The 18,394-nt window shown below is 64.1% G+C and overlaps 1 protein-coding gene across 1 annotated transcript; it reads left to right on the forward strand.

Moving 5' to 3' along the window:
* Positions 1–1,380: 1,380 nt before the first annotated feature.
* Positions 1,381–17,259, forward strand: GPR179 (G protein-coupled receptor 179). The gene is made up of 11 exons (XM_077788388.1): positions 1,381–2,105; positions 2,781–2,889; positions 4,612–4,714; positions 5,662–5,858; positions 5,964–6,032; positions 6,308–6,417; positions 7,683–7,921; positions 8,920–9,058; positions 10,335–10,440; positions 10,893–11,039; positions 11,329–17,259. The coding sequence occupies exons 1-11, from the start codon at positions 1,615–1,617 to the stop codon at positions 16,222–16,224; spliced, it is 6,606 nt and encodes a 2,201-aa protein (XP_077644514.1). The 5' UTR covers positions 1,381–1,614; the 3' UTR covers positions 16,225–17,259.
* The last annotated feature ends 1,135 nt before the right edge of the window (positions 17,260–18,394 follow it).

Here is an 18,394-nt window from a genome sequence, read left to right on the forward strand (position 1 = left end):
GCCGCCCTCGCACGGCCGCGGCGTCCCCCCCCCCCACCCCGCCTGGCCGCCGCCGCCGCCGCCCCGCCCCCGCGCTTCCGCCGCTGGCCGCGCCCCCCCGGTGCCGGTCCCGCCTCTCCCGGTGGTTGTGGTCCCTCCCCGGTGTGGAGGCCGCGCCCCCCGAGCCCCCCGGCCGCGCGTGGAGGGCACCCTGGGGGCGGCGGGACCACCGGGAGCCGCTCCGAGCCCCGCACCCACCGGCGGCACCGGCAGCACGGGTGGCTCCGGCGTCCACGGGCGGGAGCCGCTCCGAGCCCCGGGAGCCGCTCCGGGTCCCCAGTACCCGCGGGCGGGACCGGTTCCGAACCCCGGCGCCACCGCGGTCCCGCACCCGCGGGGACGGGAGGGTCACGGACGGTGGGGCCGGGGCGTAGGGAAGGGCTCCCGGACACGCAGCTCCCGCCGTGACCCCTCGGACTCATCCCCCGCTCCGGGACCGGCGAATGCGGTGGGGGAAACTGAGGCACGGGCACGCGGCGCTTGGCACCGCGAGCCCTGCGCGGCTCTTGCCCGGTTCTGGCGGGCGGCGCGTCCCAACCGGAGCAGAGCGGACGGGGACCGGCTCTCCCCACGGGCTGGGGCTGGGGAAGCTCATCGTTTCTTGATGCTGGAGCAAAGAAACTGAGCACCCTCCCGTGCCTCAGTTTCCCCGTTGCACCCCGGGTGTGCTGCGGGGGACATCCCACCTGGGTGGGGGTGGGGGGGTGGGCTTCAGATCCCGCTCGTGCCCTCACCCAGCACCCCCAGCCCCACAGGGACACCCCGCGTGGGTTGGGCCACCCCCCACTCCCACGCCACGGCCTGCGGGTGGGGGGCAGCGGCCGCGACCCCGCGGGACCCCGCTCCCCCCGGCCGCCGCGGGGAGGGGGACGCGGGCAGGGAACATTCCGGTTGCCGTTGCCATGGCTTCCCATCGGGATGCGCTTGCATCGGGGCCGGGCCGCGGGGTCCCCTCGGGGCTCACACCGGGGGGCTCCGGGCAGCGCTGCCGCCCGAACGGGAGCGCGGGGGCGGGCACGGCGGGGGGAGCTCCGGGCAGCGCCAGCCGCTGAGCGCGGTTTGGAGCCGCTGACGTCTGCTCCGGCATCGCCGGCGGAGAAGAACGGGCGGCAGAGCGCGGGGCCGGCTCCGGGCAGCTCGGGGTCCCTGCCCGCCATGCGCCCCCCGGGCCGGCCGCGGGAGCCGCCGGGGACCGGGGGGCTCCGCTGAGCCCCCCCAGCCATGGGGCCGTGCCGGTGGGCGCCGCTCTGGGGCTTCGGCGCGGCGCTGCTGCAGGTCGCCGTGCTGGCGGCGGGGCAGCGCCCGCAGGGGAGACCCCCGCGGCCGGAGGGGTGGTCGCCGGCCCCCTCACCCTCGTGGGCGCCCACGGCGGAGCCGGGAGCTCCGGGGGACAGCGAGGGCTCGGCGGCGGCGCTGGCGTTCCTGCGCACGGGCGATGCCGAGCGCCTGGCCCGGGCCAACTGCAGCAGCGGGGCTGTCGCGGCCGGTGCCCCCGGGTCCGGGCCACCCCCGGGGCTGCGGGCAGCCCTGCGAGCCGCCCCCGAGGCGCTGGCCCACGCCGCCAACTTCCTCAACATGCTCTTCCAGACCAACGACATCCGCGAGGCCAGCGTGGCCGAGGACGTGGAGTGGTACCAGGCGCTGGTCCGCAGCCTGGCCGAGGGGCACCCGTGGGTGCGCAGGGCGGTGCTGGCCCTCGACGCGCACCCGCTGGCCCCCAAGCCGCGGCTGATGCTGCAGGCCACCAAGGGCGACGGGCAGATCCTGCTGCAGGACGTGTCCAACGCCGCTCCCGACCTGGGCAACCTCAGCTGGGACAGCGAGTGGTTCAACGGCCTCAAGTCGCAGCGGCTCCCGGCGCTCCGCAAGCGGCTGCTCAGCAACGACCTGCGCAGCCTGGAGACCCCCAAGTGGCAGCGGGGGGACAGCTACCTGGGCGACCCGGGCCACGTGCGGTGGTCGCCGCCCTTCCTGGAGTGCCGCGAGGGTCGCTTCGTGCCCACCTGGGCCGTCACGCTCTCCTCCGCCTTCTACGGGCTCAAGCCCGACCTCAGCCCCGAGTTCAAGTGAGTGGAGCCCCGGAGGGGTTTGGGGGTGGGTGTAAAAAGGGGTGGGGGGTGTCCCCGTGTGTGTGCTGGGGGTGCGGCTGGATGTGTCACCCACCCCGTGTCCCTCTGCGGGTGCCGGCGGGTGTTTTTACACATCCCCAAGCACGCAGGTGACCCTCGGTCCCCTCCCGGTGTCCCCTGTGCTGCCCCACCTTGCGCTGCCAGCCCCTTGTCGCTGCTGCGTTGGGGGCGGGTGACCCCGCGATTGGGGGGTGCCTGCTGCACCCCACTGCGCGGGGAGCCGCAGAGGGAGGCGGTGGGGAGGGAAGGGTCAGCTGGGATCAGTCCCAGAGCCGGGACACGGCCCCATTTCCAAGGGGAAATCCGCGTCCCCTTTGGAGAACCCGGGCAAGAGCGGCCCCAATTTCCCCATCTTTTGCATTAAAATCCCTCTGGAGGGGCAGAATTCACACCCAGGAGCTGCTGCCTCTGCCCCTGGCCCAGCTCCAGCCCCCGAGGGACAACAGCCCTGTCCGGGGGTCTGGGGCCATCGCTGCCCGCGGTCACCGTCCCCCTGCTCCGAGCCCCAGCCCCACCGGGGCTCGGCCACTCCGGGTGGGTGGCACGGGGTGGGTGGGTGGGCACGGGGTCGCCCCACGCCACCCCCCGGGCTGACCCCGTCCCTGGTCACAGGGGGGTCGTGCGGGTGGACGTGGAGCTGCGGGACGTGGCCATCGACCAGTGCTCCAGCGGGCCGGGCTGGTTCTCGGACACGCACCGCTGTGACCTCAACAGCACCCAGGTACCGGCCCTGGCACCCCGCACCGCATCCCCTCCCCTGCCAGGACCTGGGCACCCCGCACCGCATCCCCTCCCCTGCCAGGACCTGGGCACCCCGCACCGCATCCCCTCCCCTGCCAGGACCTGGGCACCCCGCACCGCATCCCCTCCCCTGCCAGGACCGGGGTACCCCAAACTCCATCCCCTGCCAGGACCTGGGCACCCCGCACCGCATCCCATTCCCTGCCAGGACCTGGGCACCCTGCACCACATCCCCTGCCAGGACCAGGGTACCCCACACTCCATCCCCTGCCAGGACCGGGGTACCCCAAACTCCATTCCCTGCCAGGACCAGGGTACCCACATCCCATCCTCTCCCCTGCCAGGACCGGGGTACCCCAAACTCCATCCCCTGCCAGGACCGGGGCACCCCGCACTCCATCCCCTGCCAGGACCAGGGCACCCCAAACTCCATCCCCTGCCAGGACCGGGGTACCCCAAACTCCATCCCCTGCCAGGACCGGGGTACCCACACTCCATTCCCTGCCAGGACCGGGGTACCCACATCCCATCCTCTCCCCTTCCAGGACCTGGGCACCCCGCACTCCATCCCCTGCCAGGACCAGGGTACCCCACACTCCATCCCCTGCCAGGACCGGGGTACCCCACACTCCATCCCCTGCCAGGACCGGGGTACCCCGCACTCTATTCCCTGCCAGGACCGGGGTACCCGCACTCCATATCCTGCCAGGACCGGGGCACCCCGCACTCCATATCCTGCCAGGACCGCGGCACCCCAAACTCCATCCCCTGCCAGGACCGGGGTGCCCGCACTCCATCCCATCCCCTGCCAGGACCTGGGCACCCCGCACTCCATTTCCTGCCAGGACCAGGGTACCCACATCCCATCCTCTCCCCTGCCAGGACCGGGGCACCCCAAACTCAATCCCCTGCCAGGACCGGGGTGCCCGCACTCCATCCCCTGCCAGGACCGGGGCACCCCGCACCCACAACCACCCCCGTAGCCCCGGCCGTGCCGCCCGTGGGCCGCGTCCCTCCCTCCGGCCTGAGCTTTATCCTCTCCCGGCCGATCCATCTGCTTCGCTCAGCTGCTCTCGCACCGCGGCGAGAGGTTTATTGTGCAAATCTTCCCTCCCCACCGCCAGCCCGGCTGCTCCTCCCTGCCCGGGCACCGCGGGGACGGTGGGGACGGGGTCTGGCAGCATCACCCCGGCCCCTCCAGCGGTGCCCACCCCGGCGGGACAGCGCTGCCCGGGCGTTTCGGGGCTTGGCACAACCAGCAGCACCCCCGGGCGGGGCGAACCCCGCAGCCCCCCAGTTTTGGGGTGCCATCCAGAGCTCCAAGGCGTCGCCAGCTCCTGTTTCCTACCGGCGGTGCCCTCCAGGGGCCCGGGCATCCCTCCAGGAAACAACAATGCCCAGCGGAGCGGGATGCGGCCAGGGGGGATTAGGGAGCGGGGCCCGGGCCGAGGCTGCCGTCACGGCTGGGCAGGATTAGGGTGCATTAGGTGTCCATTTAGGTTTTAGGGAGGGATTTGGGGGCCAAGCTTCGGGGTTTTAATTCTGAAATGTTTAACCACTGATTCCTCGCGGCTGTGGGGGGAGGACGGCGTGGGGTCAGGTATCCGTGAGGTGGGGGCTGCTGGAAGCCCTCGGGGGGAGGGATTTGGGGACAGAGGGGACATGGGGGCGTGGGGGACGTGTCTCAGGATGTCCCCTTCAGTGTGTCCCCCAGGAGAGCCGTGGCTTCGTCCTCGGGAGGTACCTGTGCAGGTGCAAGCCGGGTTTTTACAGGGCCGGCGGAGCGGCCAGCGGTGCCTGGGCAGGTGAGAGACACCAGGGCCGGGGTCCCCGCTGTCCCCCGTGGCACAGGGATACAGCACGGGAGGACAGGGCTGGGGGTTTGGGGACACAGAACACGTGGGGGGTGCCACCAGGCCCTGGGATGTGGGGATGGCACCTGGGATGTGGGGATTCCACTCGGGATGTGGGGATGGAACCCAGGATGTGGGGATGGAACCTGGGATGTGGGGATGGAACCCGGGATGTGGGGATTGAACCTACATGTGGGAATTCCACCCAGGATGTGGGGATCCCACTCGGGATGTGGGGATCCCACCCAGGATGTGGGGATCCCACTTGGGATGTGGGGATTCCAGCCAGGATTGGGGATCCCACCCGGGATGTGGGGATGGAACCTGGGATGTGGGGATGGAACCCGGGATGTGGGGATTCCAGCTGGGATGTGGGGATCCCACCCGGGATGTGGGGATAGAACCCAGGATGTGGGGATTCCACTCGGGATGTGGGGATTCCAGCCGGGATGTGGGGATCCCACCCAGGATGTGGGGATGGAACCTGGGATGTGGGGATTCCAGCCAGGATTGGGGATCCCACCCGGGATGTGGGGATTCCAGCTGGGATGTGGGGATTGAACCTAGGATGTGGGAATTCCACCCAGAATGTGGGGATCCCACTCGGGATGTGGGGATCCCACCCGGGTCGTGCTGATCCCACCTGGGATGTGGGGATCCCACCCGGGTCGTGCTGATCCCACCCGGGTCATGCTGATCCCACCCGGGATGTGCTGATCCCACCCGGGTCGTGCTGATCCCACCTGGGATGTGCTGACTCCACCCGGGATGTGCTGATCCCACCTGGGATGTGGGGATTCCACTTGGGATGTGCTGATCCCACCCGGGTCGTGCTGATCCCACCCGGGTCGTGCTGACCCCACCCCAGTGATCCCGCCTGGCCGTGGCTCTGTCCCCAGGTGTGGCAGGGGCAGACGGGGGGTCCCGGCTGGGGTGCCGGCCGTGCCCCCCGGGCTGTGCCACCTGCGAGGACGACTCGCCCTGCCTGGTGCAGGAGGACCGGGTGCTGCGGGCAGCGGTGCTGTCGTGCCAGGCCTGCTGCATGCTGGCCGTGTTCCTCAGCATGCTCCTGTCCTACCACTTCCGACGCAGCAAGGCAAGGCGTCCCCGCGCCCCCCTTGCTCCACTGTCACCCCAAACCCTGCGGGGACAGGGATCCCCCCTGCCCACACCCCGTCCCCTCACGCCTCGATCCCTGCAGAGGATCCGGACATCAGGAATCGTCCTGCTGGAGACCATCCTCTTCGGGTCCCTCCTCCTCTACTTCCCTGTGAGTATCCAGCTGTCCCCAAGCTCCAGGATGGGGTTTTCGGGCACGGCTCCACCTCATTGTTAATTTTTGCTGGCACGGTCCCTGGGGGCTGTGCTATAAACCTTCTCAGAAAACCAAATCCCTTTTCTCCCGCTGGCTGCGGGAATTAATCCCTGCCCAAATCCCCTCCGCCCTCCCGCAGGAGTGCAGCGGGTGCTGCGGGGTCACGGGGGAGGGTGGCACAGGGAAGCCAGGTGGGACCCAGCCCAAATTCCTCTCTCCTGCTGCTCCAGGTGTTCATCCTGTACTTCCAGCCCAGCGTCTTCCGCTGCATCGTCCTGCGCTGGGTGCGGATGCTCGGCTTCGCCATCGTCTACGGCACCATCACCCTCAAGCTCTACAGGTAGCTGGGACGGGGGGCTGGGGGCTGGAGACCCCCACAGCGGGAAGGGTTTGGGGCTCAGGACCCCCAGAACAGGAAGGGTTTGGGGCTCAGGACCACCAAAATGGGAAGGGTTTGGGTCTCAGGAGAATGGGAAGGGTTTGGGTTTCAGTATCCCCACAGCAGGAAGGGTTTGGGGCTCAGGACCCCCAAAATGGGAAGGGTTTGGGTACTTAGGACCCCTAAAGTGGGGAGAACGTGGGACTCCCAAAATGGGAAGGGTTTGGGGCTCAGGATCCCCACAGTGGGAAGAGTTTGGGTACTTAGAACCCCCAAAGTGGGGAGAGCGTGGGACTCCCAAAATGGGATGGGTTTGGGTCCCACTGGGATGGGTTTGGGGTCTCACTGGAATGAGGAGGGGTTTCAGTGGGATGGGTTTGGGGTCTCACTGGGATGGATTGGGGTCCCAGTGGGATGGTTTGGGGTCTCACTGGGATGGGTGGGGGTGTCACTGGAATGGGTGGGGGTCCCAGTGGGATGGGTTTGGGGTCTCAGTGGGATGGGCTGGGTGTCACTGGGATGGGTGGGGGTCTCAGTGGGATGGGCTGGGTGTCACTGGGATGGGTGGGGGTCTCAGTGGGATGGGCTGGGTGTCACTGGAATGGGCTGGGTGTCACTGGGATGGGTTTGGGGTCTCACTGGAATGGGCTGGATGTCACTGGGATGGGCTGGATGTCACTGGGATGGGCTGGGTGTCACTGGGATGGGTGGGGGTCTCAGTGGGATGGTTTGGGGTCTCACTGGGATGGGCTGGGTGTCACTGGGATGGGTTTGGGGTCTCACTGGAATGGGGAGGGGTTTCAGTGGGATGGGTTTGGGGTCTCACTGGGATGGGCTGGGGTCCCAGTGGGATGGTTTGGGGTCTCACTGGGTGTCACTGGGATGGGTGGGGGTCTCAGTGGGATGGGCTGGGTGTCACTGGGATGGGCTGGGTGTCACTGGGCCGGGCTGGGGTCCCAGTGGGATGGGTTTGGGGTCTCACTGGGATGGGCTGGGTGTCACTGGGATGGGTGGGGGTCTCACTGGGATGGGCTGGGTGTCACTGGGATGGGTTTGGGGTGTCACTGGGATGGGTGGGGGTCTCACTGGGATGGGCTGGGTGTCACTGGGATGGGTTTGGGGTCTCACTGGGATGGGCTGGGTGTCACTGGGATGGGCTGGGTGTCACTGGGCCGGGCGGGGGTCCCAGTGGACGGGCGGGGGTCTCACCCCGCGCCCCCCGGCAGGGTGCTGAGGGCGTTCCTGGCGCGGGCGGCGCGGCGCGCTCCCTCCGCGCCGAGCGGGCGCGCGCTGCGGCTGCTGGCGCCCATCCTGCTGCCCGTGCTCTGGTTCCTGGCCGCCTGGACCGCGGGCGCGCTGCAGGACGCCCGCAGGAACGTCCCGCTGGTCACCCGCGCCCAGACCGCCCGCGGCCTCCGCTTCTCCCTCTGCCGCCACGACTGCTGGGACTACATGATGGTCATCGGTGAGGCCGGCCCCCGGCGCGGCCTGGGGGTCCCCAGGGCCCCCGGACCCCAGCCCAGAACTGTGGGGCTCTCCTTGTCTTATGATGAACCTTCCTGGAGGCTGCGAGGATCTGGGGGTGCCCACGGACCCCACCCCATAATTGTGGGGCTTTAGTTATGTTATTCATTGAACCTTCCTGGAAGTTGTGAGGATCCGGGAGTCCCCACAGACCCCACCCCATAATTGTGGGGTTTTCATTCCCTTGTCTGTTTAATCCACCTGGGAGCTGCAAGGATCTGGGAGTCCCCATGGACCCCATCCCATAATTGTGGGGTTTTCATTCCTTTGCCTGATTAATCCTCATGGAAGCTAAAAGGATCTGGGGGTCCCCACGGACCCCACCCCATAATTGTGGGGCTTAAATTCCCTTGTCTGTTTAATCCTTATGGAAGCTAAAAGGATCTGGGGGTCCCCACGGACCCCACCCCATAATTGTGGGGCTTAAATTCCCTTGTCTGTTTAATCCTTATGGAAGCTAAAAGGATCTGGGGGTCCCTATGGTCCCAGGACTCCATCCCATATTCCTTTGTCTGTTTAATCCTCCTGGAGGCTACAGGGACCTGGGATCCCCACAACCCCAGGACTCCATCTCACAATTTGGGGTTTTCATTCCCTTGTCTCTTTAATCCTTACGGAAGCTGCAAAATCTGGGATCCCCACAGCCCCAGGACCCCATCCCACAATCTGGGCCTTTCATTCCCTTGTCCCTTTAATCCACCTGAAGGAGGATTAAAGGTTTCAAGGTTTCAAGGAGGGTTGGGGTCCCCCAGCTGCTTCCCACCCTCCCCTCTGAGCATCCCCTGGTGTCGAGTCCCAAACTTCGGCAATGCCACGCTGTGGGATGCTCCAAACCCGGCTCTAACACGTTCCGGGGTGAGGGTGGTGGGCAGCACCCCAAAAAGCTGCCCGGGGGCGGGGGGTGCGGCCGCTCAGGGCGGGTCCTGCTGTGCCCCACAGCCGAGGTGCTGTTCCTGCTGTGGGGCAGCTTCCTGTGCCACGCCACGCGCGCCGTGCCCTCGGCCTTCCACGAGCCCCGCTACCTGGGCATCGCCCTGCACAACGAGCTCGTGCTCTCTGCCGCCTTCCACGCGCTCAGGTAGGGCCACGAGCCACGGCTGCCACCCCCGGGGATGCTCAGGAGGCTTCCAAGGTGGGGTTTGGGTGCTCTGGATCTGCAGGGGAAAGGGGGTTTGGGTGCTCAGGATCTCCAGAGGAAATGGGATTTGGGTGCTCAGGATCGTCAGAGTGGGAAAGGTTTGGGTGCTCTGGATCTGCAGGGGAAAGGGGGTTTGGGTGCTCAGGATCTCCAGAGAAAAGGGGGTTTGGGTGCTCAGGATCCTCAGAGTGGGAAAGGTTTGGGTGCTCAGGATCTCCAGAGAAAAGGGGGTTTGGGTGCTTAGGATCCCCACAGTGGGAAGGGTTTGGGTGCTCAGGATCTTCAGAGAAAAGGGGGTTTGGGTGATCAGGATCCTCAGTATGGGAAGAGTTTGGGATGCTCTGGATCTTCAGAGAAAAGCAGGTTTGGGTGCTCTGGATCTTCAGAGAAAAGGGGATTTGGGTGCTCTGGATCTGCAGAGAAAAGCAGGTTTGGGTGCTCTGGATCTTCAGAGAAAAGGGGATTTGAGTGCTCTGGATCTGCAGAGAAAAGCAGGTTTGGGTGCTCTGGATCTTCAGAGAAAAGGGGGTTTGGGTGCTCGGGATCCTCAGTATGGGAAGGGTTTGGGTGCTCAGGATCTGCAGAGAAAAGGGGATTTGGGTGCTCTGGATCTCCAGAGGAAAGCAGGTTTGGGTGCTTGGGACCCCCACAGTGGGAAGGGTTTGGGTGCTCAGGATCTGCAGAGAAAAGGGGGTTTGGGTGATCAGGATCCTCAGCATGGGAAGAGTTTGGGATGCTCTGGATTTTCAGAGAAAAGCAGGTTTGGGTGCTCTGGATCTCCAGAGAAAAGCAGGTTTGGGTGCTCTGGATCTCCAGAGGAAAGGGGGTTTGAGTGATCAGGATCTCCAGAGGAAACAGGATTTGGGTGCTCGGGACCCCCACAGTGGGAAGGGTTTTGGTGCTCTGGATCTTCAGAGAAAAGCAGGTTTGGGTGCTCAGGATCTGCAGAGCAAAGGGGATTTGGGTGCACTGGATCTCCAGAGCAAAGGGGATTTGGGTGCTCTGGATCTTCGGAGAAAAGGGGGTTTTGGTGCTCTGGATCTTTGGAGAAAAGAGGATTTGGGTGCTCAGGATCTGCAGATAAAGGGGTTTTGGTGCTCAGGATCCTCAGAGTGGGAAGGATTTGGGTGGCCAAGCAGCCCAGAGGGGATTGTGGAGTCTGGAGGTGGGGAGGGGCTGTGGTGGGAGCTGGCACTGCCCCCCTGGTCCCTGCCAGGTTCCTGATCGTCCCCTCACTGCACCCGGACTGGACTCTGCTGCTCTTCTTCGCTCACACCCACGGCACCACCACCATGACCCTGGCCCTGCTCTTCATTCCCAAGGTATTCCAGGGGAGGAACGGAGCTGGGGAAGGCGCTGGAGCACCAGGAGATGATCAGGGAGCTGGGGGGAGAAGAGGAAGCTAAGAGGGACCTTCTGGCTCTCCACAAGTCCCTGACAGGACCTGGGGAGGGTCAGGCTTTGCTGCCAGGGAATGGGGATAGGAGCAGAGGGAACAGCCTCAGGGTTTGCCAGGGAAGGTTTGGGTTGAATATTGGGGAAATTTCTCATGGAGAGAGTGATCAGGGGTTGGAACAAGCGGAGTCCCCACCCCTGGAAGTGCTCGAGAACCTGTGGATGTGGCTGTGTCAGCACTGGGGGAGCAGCTGGACTCGCCGACCCCGGAGAGTTTTTCCAGCCTCCACAATTCCACGATTCCATCGCTCACACTCATCCCGGAGATTCGGGGAGCTGGGAGGGGACCCCCGGCGTGACTCCCCGTGTCCCCGCGCAGTTCCTGCACACGGGCTCGCCGCTGCGGGAGGAGATCACGGCCGAGGTGTACGAGGACGAGCTGGACATGCGGCGCTCGGGCTCCTGCATGAACAGCAGCATCGCGTCCGCCTGGAGCGAGCGCAGTCTCGACCCCGATGACATTCGGGTGGGTGGCACACTCAGGACCTTCTTTTGACGCTAGCTGTGCAGAGTAAGAGGTGCCTTTCGCAATCTTTTCCTGATGCAAAGCAGAGGGAGGGGACGAGGGGGTGTAGGGTGACCCCACCCGGGTGGGCAAACCCGCTGCGTCCCCTGGGCAGCGCGGGCGGCTCTGGGGACACGGGGACAACGCGGGGCTCGGCGGGGCGGTCCCGGCCGCAGCCTCCGCTGTAGGCGCTCTCCTCTCTCCCTTTTCTCTGCCGCGTTCCCCCCCACCACCACCGCCCGCGGCGCAGGAGGAGCTGAAGAAGCTCTACCGACAGCTGGAGGTGCACAAGACGTGGAGGATGGCCACCAACAACCCGCACCTGGCCAAGAAGCGCAGCTCCCGCCGCAGCCTCGCCCGCTCCATCCTGCGCCGCAGCGATGCCGGGCTGGCCGAGAGCTGCGCCGGGGACCGGCCGGGGACCCTGTCCCGCCGCAGCTCCTCGGCCAAGCGGCTCGCCGATGCCTCCGGGACCGGCCTGAGGATGCGGGACGAAAGCTCCCGGCGCCGCTCCTCAGCCCTGCGCAAGTCCCGCAGCTCCGAGGGACCCCCGCGGGAGCCCCGCCGAGGGTCGCCCACCCGCAGCCCGCCCGAGGAGCCTCCGCCGGCGGCCGTGAGGGACGTGGAGCAATCGGACAGCGACTCGCTGGACGCCGCCCCGCTCCTGTGCAAATCGGCCAGCGCCCAAAACCTGGCGGGGCACTGGCAGCGACCCCCGGGCCGCCCCCCGCCTTTGCAGAAGTCGCACAGCGTTGTCACCGGGGCGAGGGAAGTGGCGCTGCTGGCTGCCCGCCACCTCTCCGCGCCGGCCCCGGGGGTCCCCAGCGACACCGCCACCCCCCAGAGCCCCCGGGGCTCGCAGGAGGACGCGGCGCCGCCGGGAGATGCCGAGGGACACGAACGTGTCACCTACGTGCCCGTCAAAAAAAGCGTCAGCGTGGACAGCGCCCGCCCGGCCAGGAAGGTGCGGGTGACCGTGAAGAAAACGCCACCTCCGCCCCCCGTCCGCTACCAGAGCCTGCAGCGCTCCGGGACGCTCGGGGACAGCCCGGAGCCAGCGCCGGGGCCCCCGGGACCGGCGGGACAGGCGGAGGGGACGGCAGGGCACGACCCGGAGCGCGGGTCCCCCCCGGCGGGGAAGGGCAGGATGCTGACCCCGAGGTCAGCACACGTCTGTCCCTGGGAGCTGGTCCAGGACGAGATTCTGAGTAGGAAGCAAAAAGCGGCCGAGGCAGCAGAGTCCGGGAGCCCCGGTGACACAGCGGCCACCAGCCCCGGGCCCAAGCCGCCCCCCGCGAAAAGTTTCCGCAGCCTGGGACTCGCCATCAAAGCCCTCAACCGCTCCAGGGGGAAGAGCATCCTGAAAGGGAAAAGCGAGGGGAGCCTCAGGAAGAGGGGGAGCAGCAGCAGGAGGGAGAAGCCCGGCCTGGCAGAGGCCTCGGCCGTGTCCCTCGGGGGGCTCAGCCCAAACCCCGCTGCCAAAACCCCCGAGGGGAGCGGGCAGAGCCCGGAGACCCCCGCCCTGCAGCACAACAACAACGCCGCCACCCCCGGGGAAGCGGCGGGCTGGGGGGACAGCGGGACAGGAGGACAGGGGGCCAGGCTGGCCGCGGGGACAGGCGATGGGGACACAGCGGCAGAGGAGCCCAGCGCTGCCCGGGGGAAGGCGGGCACTGGTGGGCGTCTGGAGCCACCCAGCTCGGGCCACCAAGGAGCTGAACGTCCCCCGGAGGTGGCACGGGCGCAGGAAAGGGACGAGGCTCCGGATCTGGGGGAGGGCATTCCTGGGGTCACAGCGGAGGAAGGGACACTTGACGAGCTCGAGGGGACCAGCGGGTCCTTCCAGCCCCGGGACCAGCCGGAGGAGGAGCAGCCGCCTGCGAAGCTCGCCCCGAGCAGCGTGCGGGGCGCGGCGGGGCCGAAGCCGCGGGCTGGGCTCGGTCCGCCCGGCTCGCTCGGAGCCCCGGCAGGAAGGGGAGCCCTGCTGCGCCAGCAGGCGATCGCTCCCCGGGAGGAGGCAGAGAGCCCGGACAAGGCGCTGGGAGAGCCGAGCAGCCGGCCCGACTCCGAGCGGGTCCCTGGAAGGAGCCGGAGCGGGGCTGGGAGAGCGCAGCCCCCAGGAACGCGGGGAGATTCCAGCCCCGAAGCAGGAATCTGCCCGGGGATGGGCGGCAGTGAGGCGGATTCTCAGCGCGCTCCGGGCATGGAAAAGCCACCAGAGCTGCCCAAATTGGCCCCGGAGGAAGCGGAGGGCAGGAGGGTTGAGGTGTGCCCGTGGGAGAGCCGGGAACAGGGAGGGAGTGTCCGAGCAGAAATTTGCCCCTGGGACACAGAAGGGGCTCTGCCAGAGCAGGGATCCCCCAAATCTGGAGGTGTGGAGCAGCCTGGGATGGGGAAACCCCCAGCTCTGCCCAGAGCCTCATCCCAGCGGGCTGAGGAGATTAAAAAGGCCAGCATCTGTCCCTGGGAGGTGGAGGGTGAGCCGCGCCCAAAAACGGAGATCTGCCCCTGGGAAGAGGCTGCAGCTCCGTCGGGGAAGGAGAGATCGAGGGAGGACACGCGTGGCACTTCCAAAGGGGAAGAAAAAGTGGGAGCCAGAGCACCGGAAAAAGGAAAGCAGCACCCAGCCAAATCCCTGCCCAAATCTCCTCCAGGGAGATCCCAGAGCTCGGAGAAGGCAGAGATCTGTCCCTGGGAGAGTCAGGACCTTAAATCCAGTGACAAAGCTGAAATCTGTCCCTGGGAGGCGGCTGCACCTCAACTGGAGAAAGGAACAGCCCCAGGAAAGGAGAAACTCCCGGGAAAAGACATAACCAAAGCTCTGGAGAATGGGAGCAGAGAGAGGGAATCCATCTGTCCCTGGGAGTCTCAGGGCTCTAAATCCAGTGACAAAGCTGAAATCTGTCCCTGGGAAGTGGCTGAACCTCAACTGGAGAAAGGAACAGCCCCAGGAAAGGAGAAACTCCCAGGAAAAGACACAACCAAAGCTCTGGAGAAGGGCAGCAGAGAGAGGGAATCCATCTGCCCCTGGGAGAACCAGGACAGGGAGCTGACCCCGGCCAAATCCCAAACTGGGAGCTCAGCACTGCCCAAAGCTCCTTCAGGGACATCCCAGAGCTCAGAGAAGGCAGAGATCTGTCCTTGGGAGGTCGAATCCAGCAGCAAAGCCGAGATCTGTCCCTGGGAAGTGGCTGAACCTCCCTGCCAGCAGCCAAAGGCAAAGCAGGTCCCTGCTGGGGGCACCAAGGGGGACAAGCGCATCACGCGCCAGGCAGCGCTGGGCAGCCCGGAGAGATCCCTGGGCAGCAGAGACCGAGCGTCCGTCTGTCCTTGGGAGAGCCAGGACAGGGAGCTGACCCCGGCCAAATCCCAAACTGGGAGCTCAGCACTGCCCAAAGGAGCTCCAGGGACATCCCAGAGCTCGGAGAAGGCAGAGATCTGTCCCTGGGAACTCGAATCCAGCAGCAAAGCTGAAATCTGTCCTTGGGAGAGCCCAGACACGGAGCAACCCCTGGTCAAATCCCAAACTGGGAGCTCAGCACTGCCCAAAGCTCCTTCAGGGAGACCCCAGAGCTCGGAGAAGGCAGAGATCTGTCCCTGGGATACTCAGGATGTTGAATGCAGCAGCAAAGCTGAAATCTGTCCCTGGGAGGTGGCTGAGCCTGAGCTGGAGAAAGGAACAGCCCCAGGAAAGGAGAAACTCCTGGGAAAAGCAGAGAAGGGGAGCAGAGAGAGGGAATCCGTCTGTCCTTGGGAGAGCCCAGACACGGAGCTGACCCTGGCCAAATCCCAAACTGGGAGCTCAGCACTGACCAAAGGAGCTCCAGGGAAATCCCAGAGCTCGGAGAAGGCAGAGATCTGTCCCTGGGAGTCTCAGGGCTCTAAATCCAGTGACAAAGCTGAAATCTGTCCCTGGGAGGTGGCTGCACCTCAGCTGGAGAAAGGAACAGCCCCAGGAAAGGAGAAACTCCCATCAAGAGAATTGTCTGAAATTCTGGAGAAGGGGAGCAGAGACCGAGTGTCCGTCTGTCCTTGGGAGAGCCCAGACACAGAGCAGCCCCTGGTCAAACCCCAAACTGGGAGCTCAGCACTGCCCAAAGCTCCTTCAGGGACATCCCAGAGCTCAGACAAGGAAAAGATCTGTCCCTGGGAACTCGAATCCAGTGACAAAGCCGAAATCTGTCCCTGGGAGGTGGCTGAGCCTGAGCTGGAGAAAGGAACAGCCCCAGGAAAGGAGAAAATCCTGGGAAAAGACACAACCAAAGCTCTCGAGAAGGGGAGCAGAGAGAGGGAATCCATCTGTCCCTGGGAGTCTCAGGGCTCTAAATCCAGTGACAAAGCTGAAATCTGTCCCTGGGAGGTGGCTGAGCCTGAGCTGGAGAAAGGAACAGCCCCAGGAAATGAGAAAATCCTGGGAAAAGACACAACCAAAGCTCTTGAGAAGGGGAGCAGTGAGAGGGAATCCATCTGTCCCTGGGAGTCTCAGGGCTCTAAATCCAGTGACAAAGCTGAAATCTGTCCCTGGGAGGTGGCTGAGCCTCAGCTGGAGAAAGGAACAGCCCCAGGAAAGGAGAAACTCCCACCAGAAGCCTCCAAAGCTGAGGAGAAGGGGAGCAGAGACCGGGAGTCCATCTGTCCATGGGAGAGCCTGGACAGGGAGGAGCTGTCCCCGAAATCTGCCGTGGGGAAGGAGCCATCCCACAAATCCCACAGCACGGAGAGCAGGAAATCTGCAATCTGCCCCTGGGAAGCAGCGGCGCCCGTTGGGTTGGAGGAGGAAATGTCCCAGCCAGATGTGCAGGCACAGGCAGCCCAAAAAGCTTCCTCTGCAGGGATGGGACAGCCAGGTGCCAGCGCCGGGTCTCCAACACCTCTGGAAAAATCCAGGGGGGGATCCCACGAGCACAAACCCCTGTGCCGACTCCTGCCCGGCGCCCAGCGCCCAGGGGTGGGCAGCAGCCCCGGCCCTGGCGCTGGCCTGGCTGAGGTTTGTCCTTGGGAAGCTGGAGAGGCTCCAGCAGGACTGGCCAAGCCCAGTTTGGACATGAGGAACAGCTCGGAGGTGTGTCCGTGGGAGGAGGAGAGCACGGATCCCTCCCGGACCTGCCCCGGGCACGGCAGAGCCCGGGATGGGGGTGGGGTGTGAGTGGATCCCAGCACCAGTGGCTCCATCCATGAATCCATGGATTCCATCCATCCATCACCCATCCATCCATGGATTCCATCATCCATCCATCACCCATCCATCCCTCCATGGATTCAATCCATCCATCCATGGATTCCATCCATCCATCACCCATCCCTCCATGGATTCCATCATCCATCCATCACCCATCCATCCCTCCACTCATCCATGGATCCATCCCTCTGTCCTTCCTTCCCTCCATCCATGGATTCCATCCATCCATCCATCCATCCATCCATCCATCCATCCATCCACGGATCCATCCCTCCATCCATCAATCCCTCCATCCATCCTCCATTCATCCCTCCATGGATTCCATCATCCATCCATCCTCCATGGATTCAATCCATCCATCCATGGATTCCATCCATCCATCCATCACCCATCCCTCCATGGATTCCATCCCTGGATTCCATCCATCCCTCCATGGATTCCATCCATCCATCATCCATCCATCCCTCCACTCATCCTGGATCCATCCCTCTGTCCTTCCTTCCCTCCATCCATCTATCCATCCATGGATTCCATCCATCCCTCCATGGATCCCTCTATCCCTGGATTCCATCCATCCATCCATGGATTCCTTCTATCCATCCCTCCATCTCTCTATGGATTCCATCCCATCCCTCCATGGATTCCTTCTGTCCCTCCATGAATTCCATCCATCCATCCATCCTCCATCCATCCCTCCATGGATTCAATCCATCCATCCATGGATTCCATCCTCCATCCATCCATAGATTCCATCCATCCATCCTCCATCCATCCATCCATCCATGGATTCCATCCATCCATCCATCCATGGATTCCATCCATCCATCCATCCATCCATCCATGGATCCCATCCCTCCATGGATCCCATCCCTCCATGGATCCATCCTGCTGCCCCTGCCCAGCCCTGGATTTGGACTGTGGGGAGGGGTCTGGGGCTGTGAGCCTGAAGGTCCTGGCTGTGTAATTTTGTGTAAATACAGGAAAATAAACGGAATTCTCTACGGAGTGCGCTCGGAGAGGCTCACGGCGAGGTGGGGCCCAGCTGGGATACCCCCAGGGAAGGCGCTGGAGAGGAAATCCAGCACTGGAGGGGTCGAGTGGCTGGAAGGAAAGGCCATGCTCCCAAAAAAAGCCACATTCCACCCCAAAATCCCCTTTCCATTCCGGGGAACCCCACAGAACCCCAGGTTTGGAGGGAAGGAGCTTTAAATTCCATCCAGGGACACTTCCCACTGTCCCAGGCTGCTCCAACCTGGCCCTGGACACTTCCAGGGATCCAGGGGCAGCCTCAGCTTCTCTGGGAATTCCATCCCAGCCCCTCAGGGAGGAATTCCTTCCCAAAATTCCACCTCTCCCTGGCCTCTGGCAGAAGGAACCCATTCCCTGTGCCCTTCATCCCTCTGTCCCATCTTTCCCCATAGTTCCTTCAGGGAATCCTCCATGGGGTCACCCCAAAATTCCCCTTTTCCAGCCTGAACAATCCCAATCCTCCCCTCCCTCCGGGTGCAGGAATTCCATTCCCTCCTGCCCTGGGATCCACAGAGAGATCTGAGCTCCCACACTCCGTGGAAATTGGTTTTTTTTGGTTTTTTTTGTTTTTTTTTTTAGGAACAGATTGCGACAATTTTTAAATAATAAAATAATAAACAAATAAAAACAATTTTTTAGGACACCCCTGTGACATCCCAAGGGACATGGCAGGGATTCCACTGCTGGCTCCTCTCCCAGCACGGCACAAAGAGGAGCTACTGCCCTCCCAAAATGAAACACAGAGAAGCAAAAAGGAGCCACAGCTCCTCTTTTTTTGTTTTTTTTTTTTTTTGTTTTGTTTTGTTTTGTTTTTTACAGCTCTGCAAAATCCCTCTCAAGGAAAAAATAAAAATTCCCTGAACTCTCCCACGCTCTGGAAGTGGCTGAGTTAAAAAGCAGGACGAGAAGGAGAAAAGGGTTTGTTCTTGGGGGAGCAGGGAGGGTTTTCTCTGTGAGGAGAACTGGCTGAGCAGAGCAGGAATAAAGAAGGAACCTCACAGAGGGAAAAAAACCAAAAAGTTGTTTTTCCAGCCCAGGAAAAGCAGGGACAGCAGCAAATGTCACCGTGCCCACAGGATGGTGCCAGCCCCTCAGTGACAACACCAAC

The sequence above is a fragment of the Lonchura striata genome, chromosome 25 (genome assembly GCF_046129695.1).
Source record: "Lonchura striata isolate bLonStr1 chromosome 25, bLonStr1.mat, whole genome shotgun sequence".
NCBI lineage: Eukaryota > Metazoa > Chordata > Aves > Passeriformes > Estrildidae > Lonchura > Lonchura striata.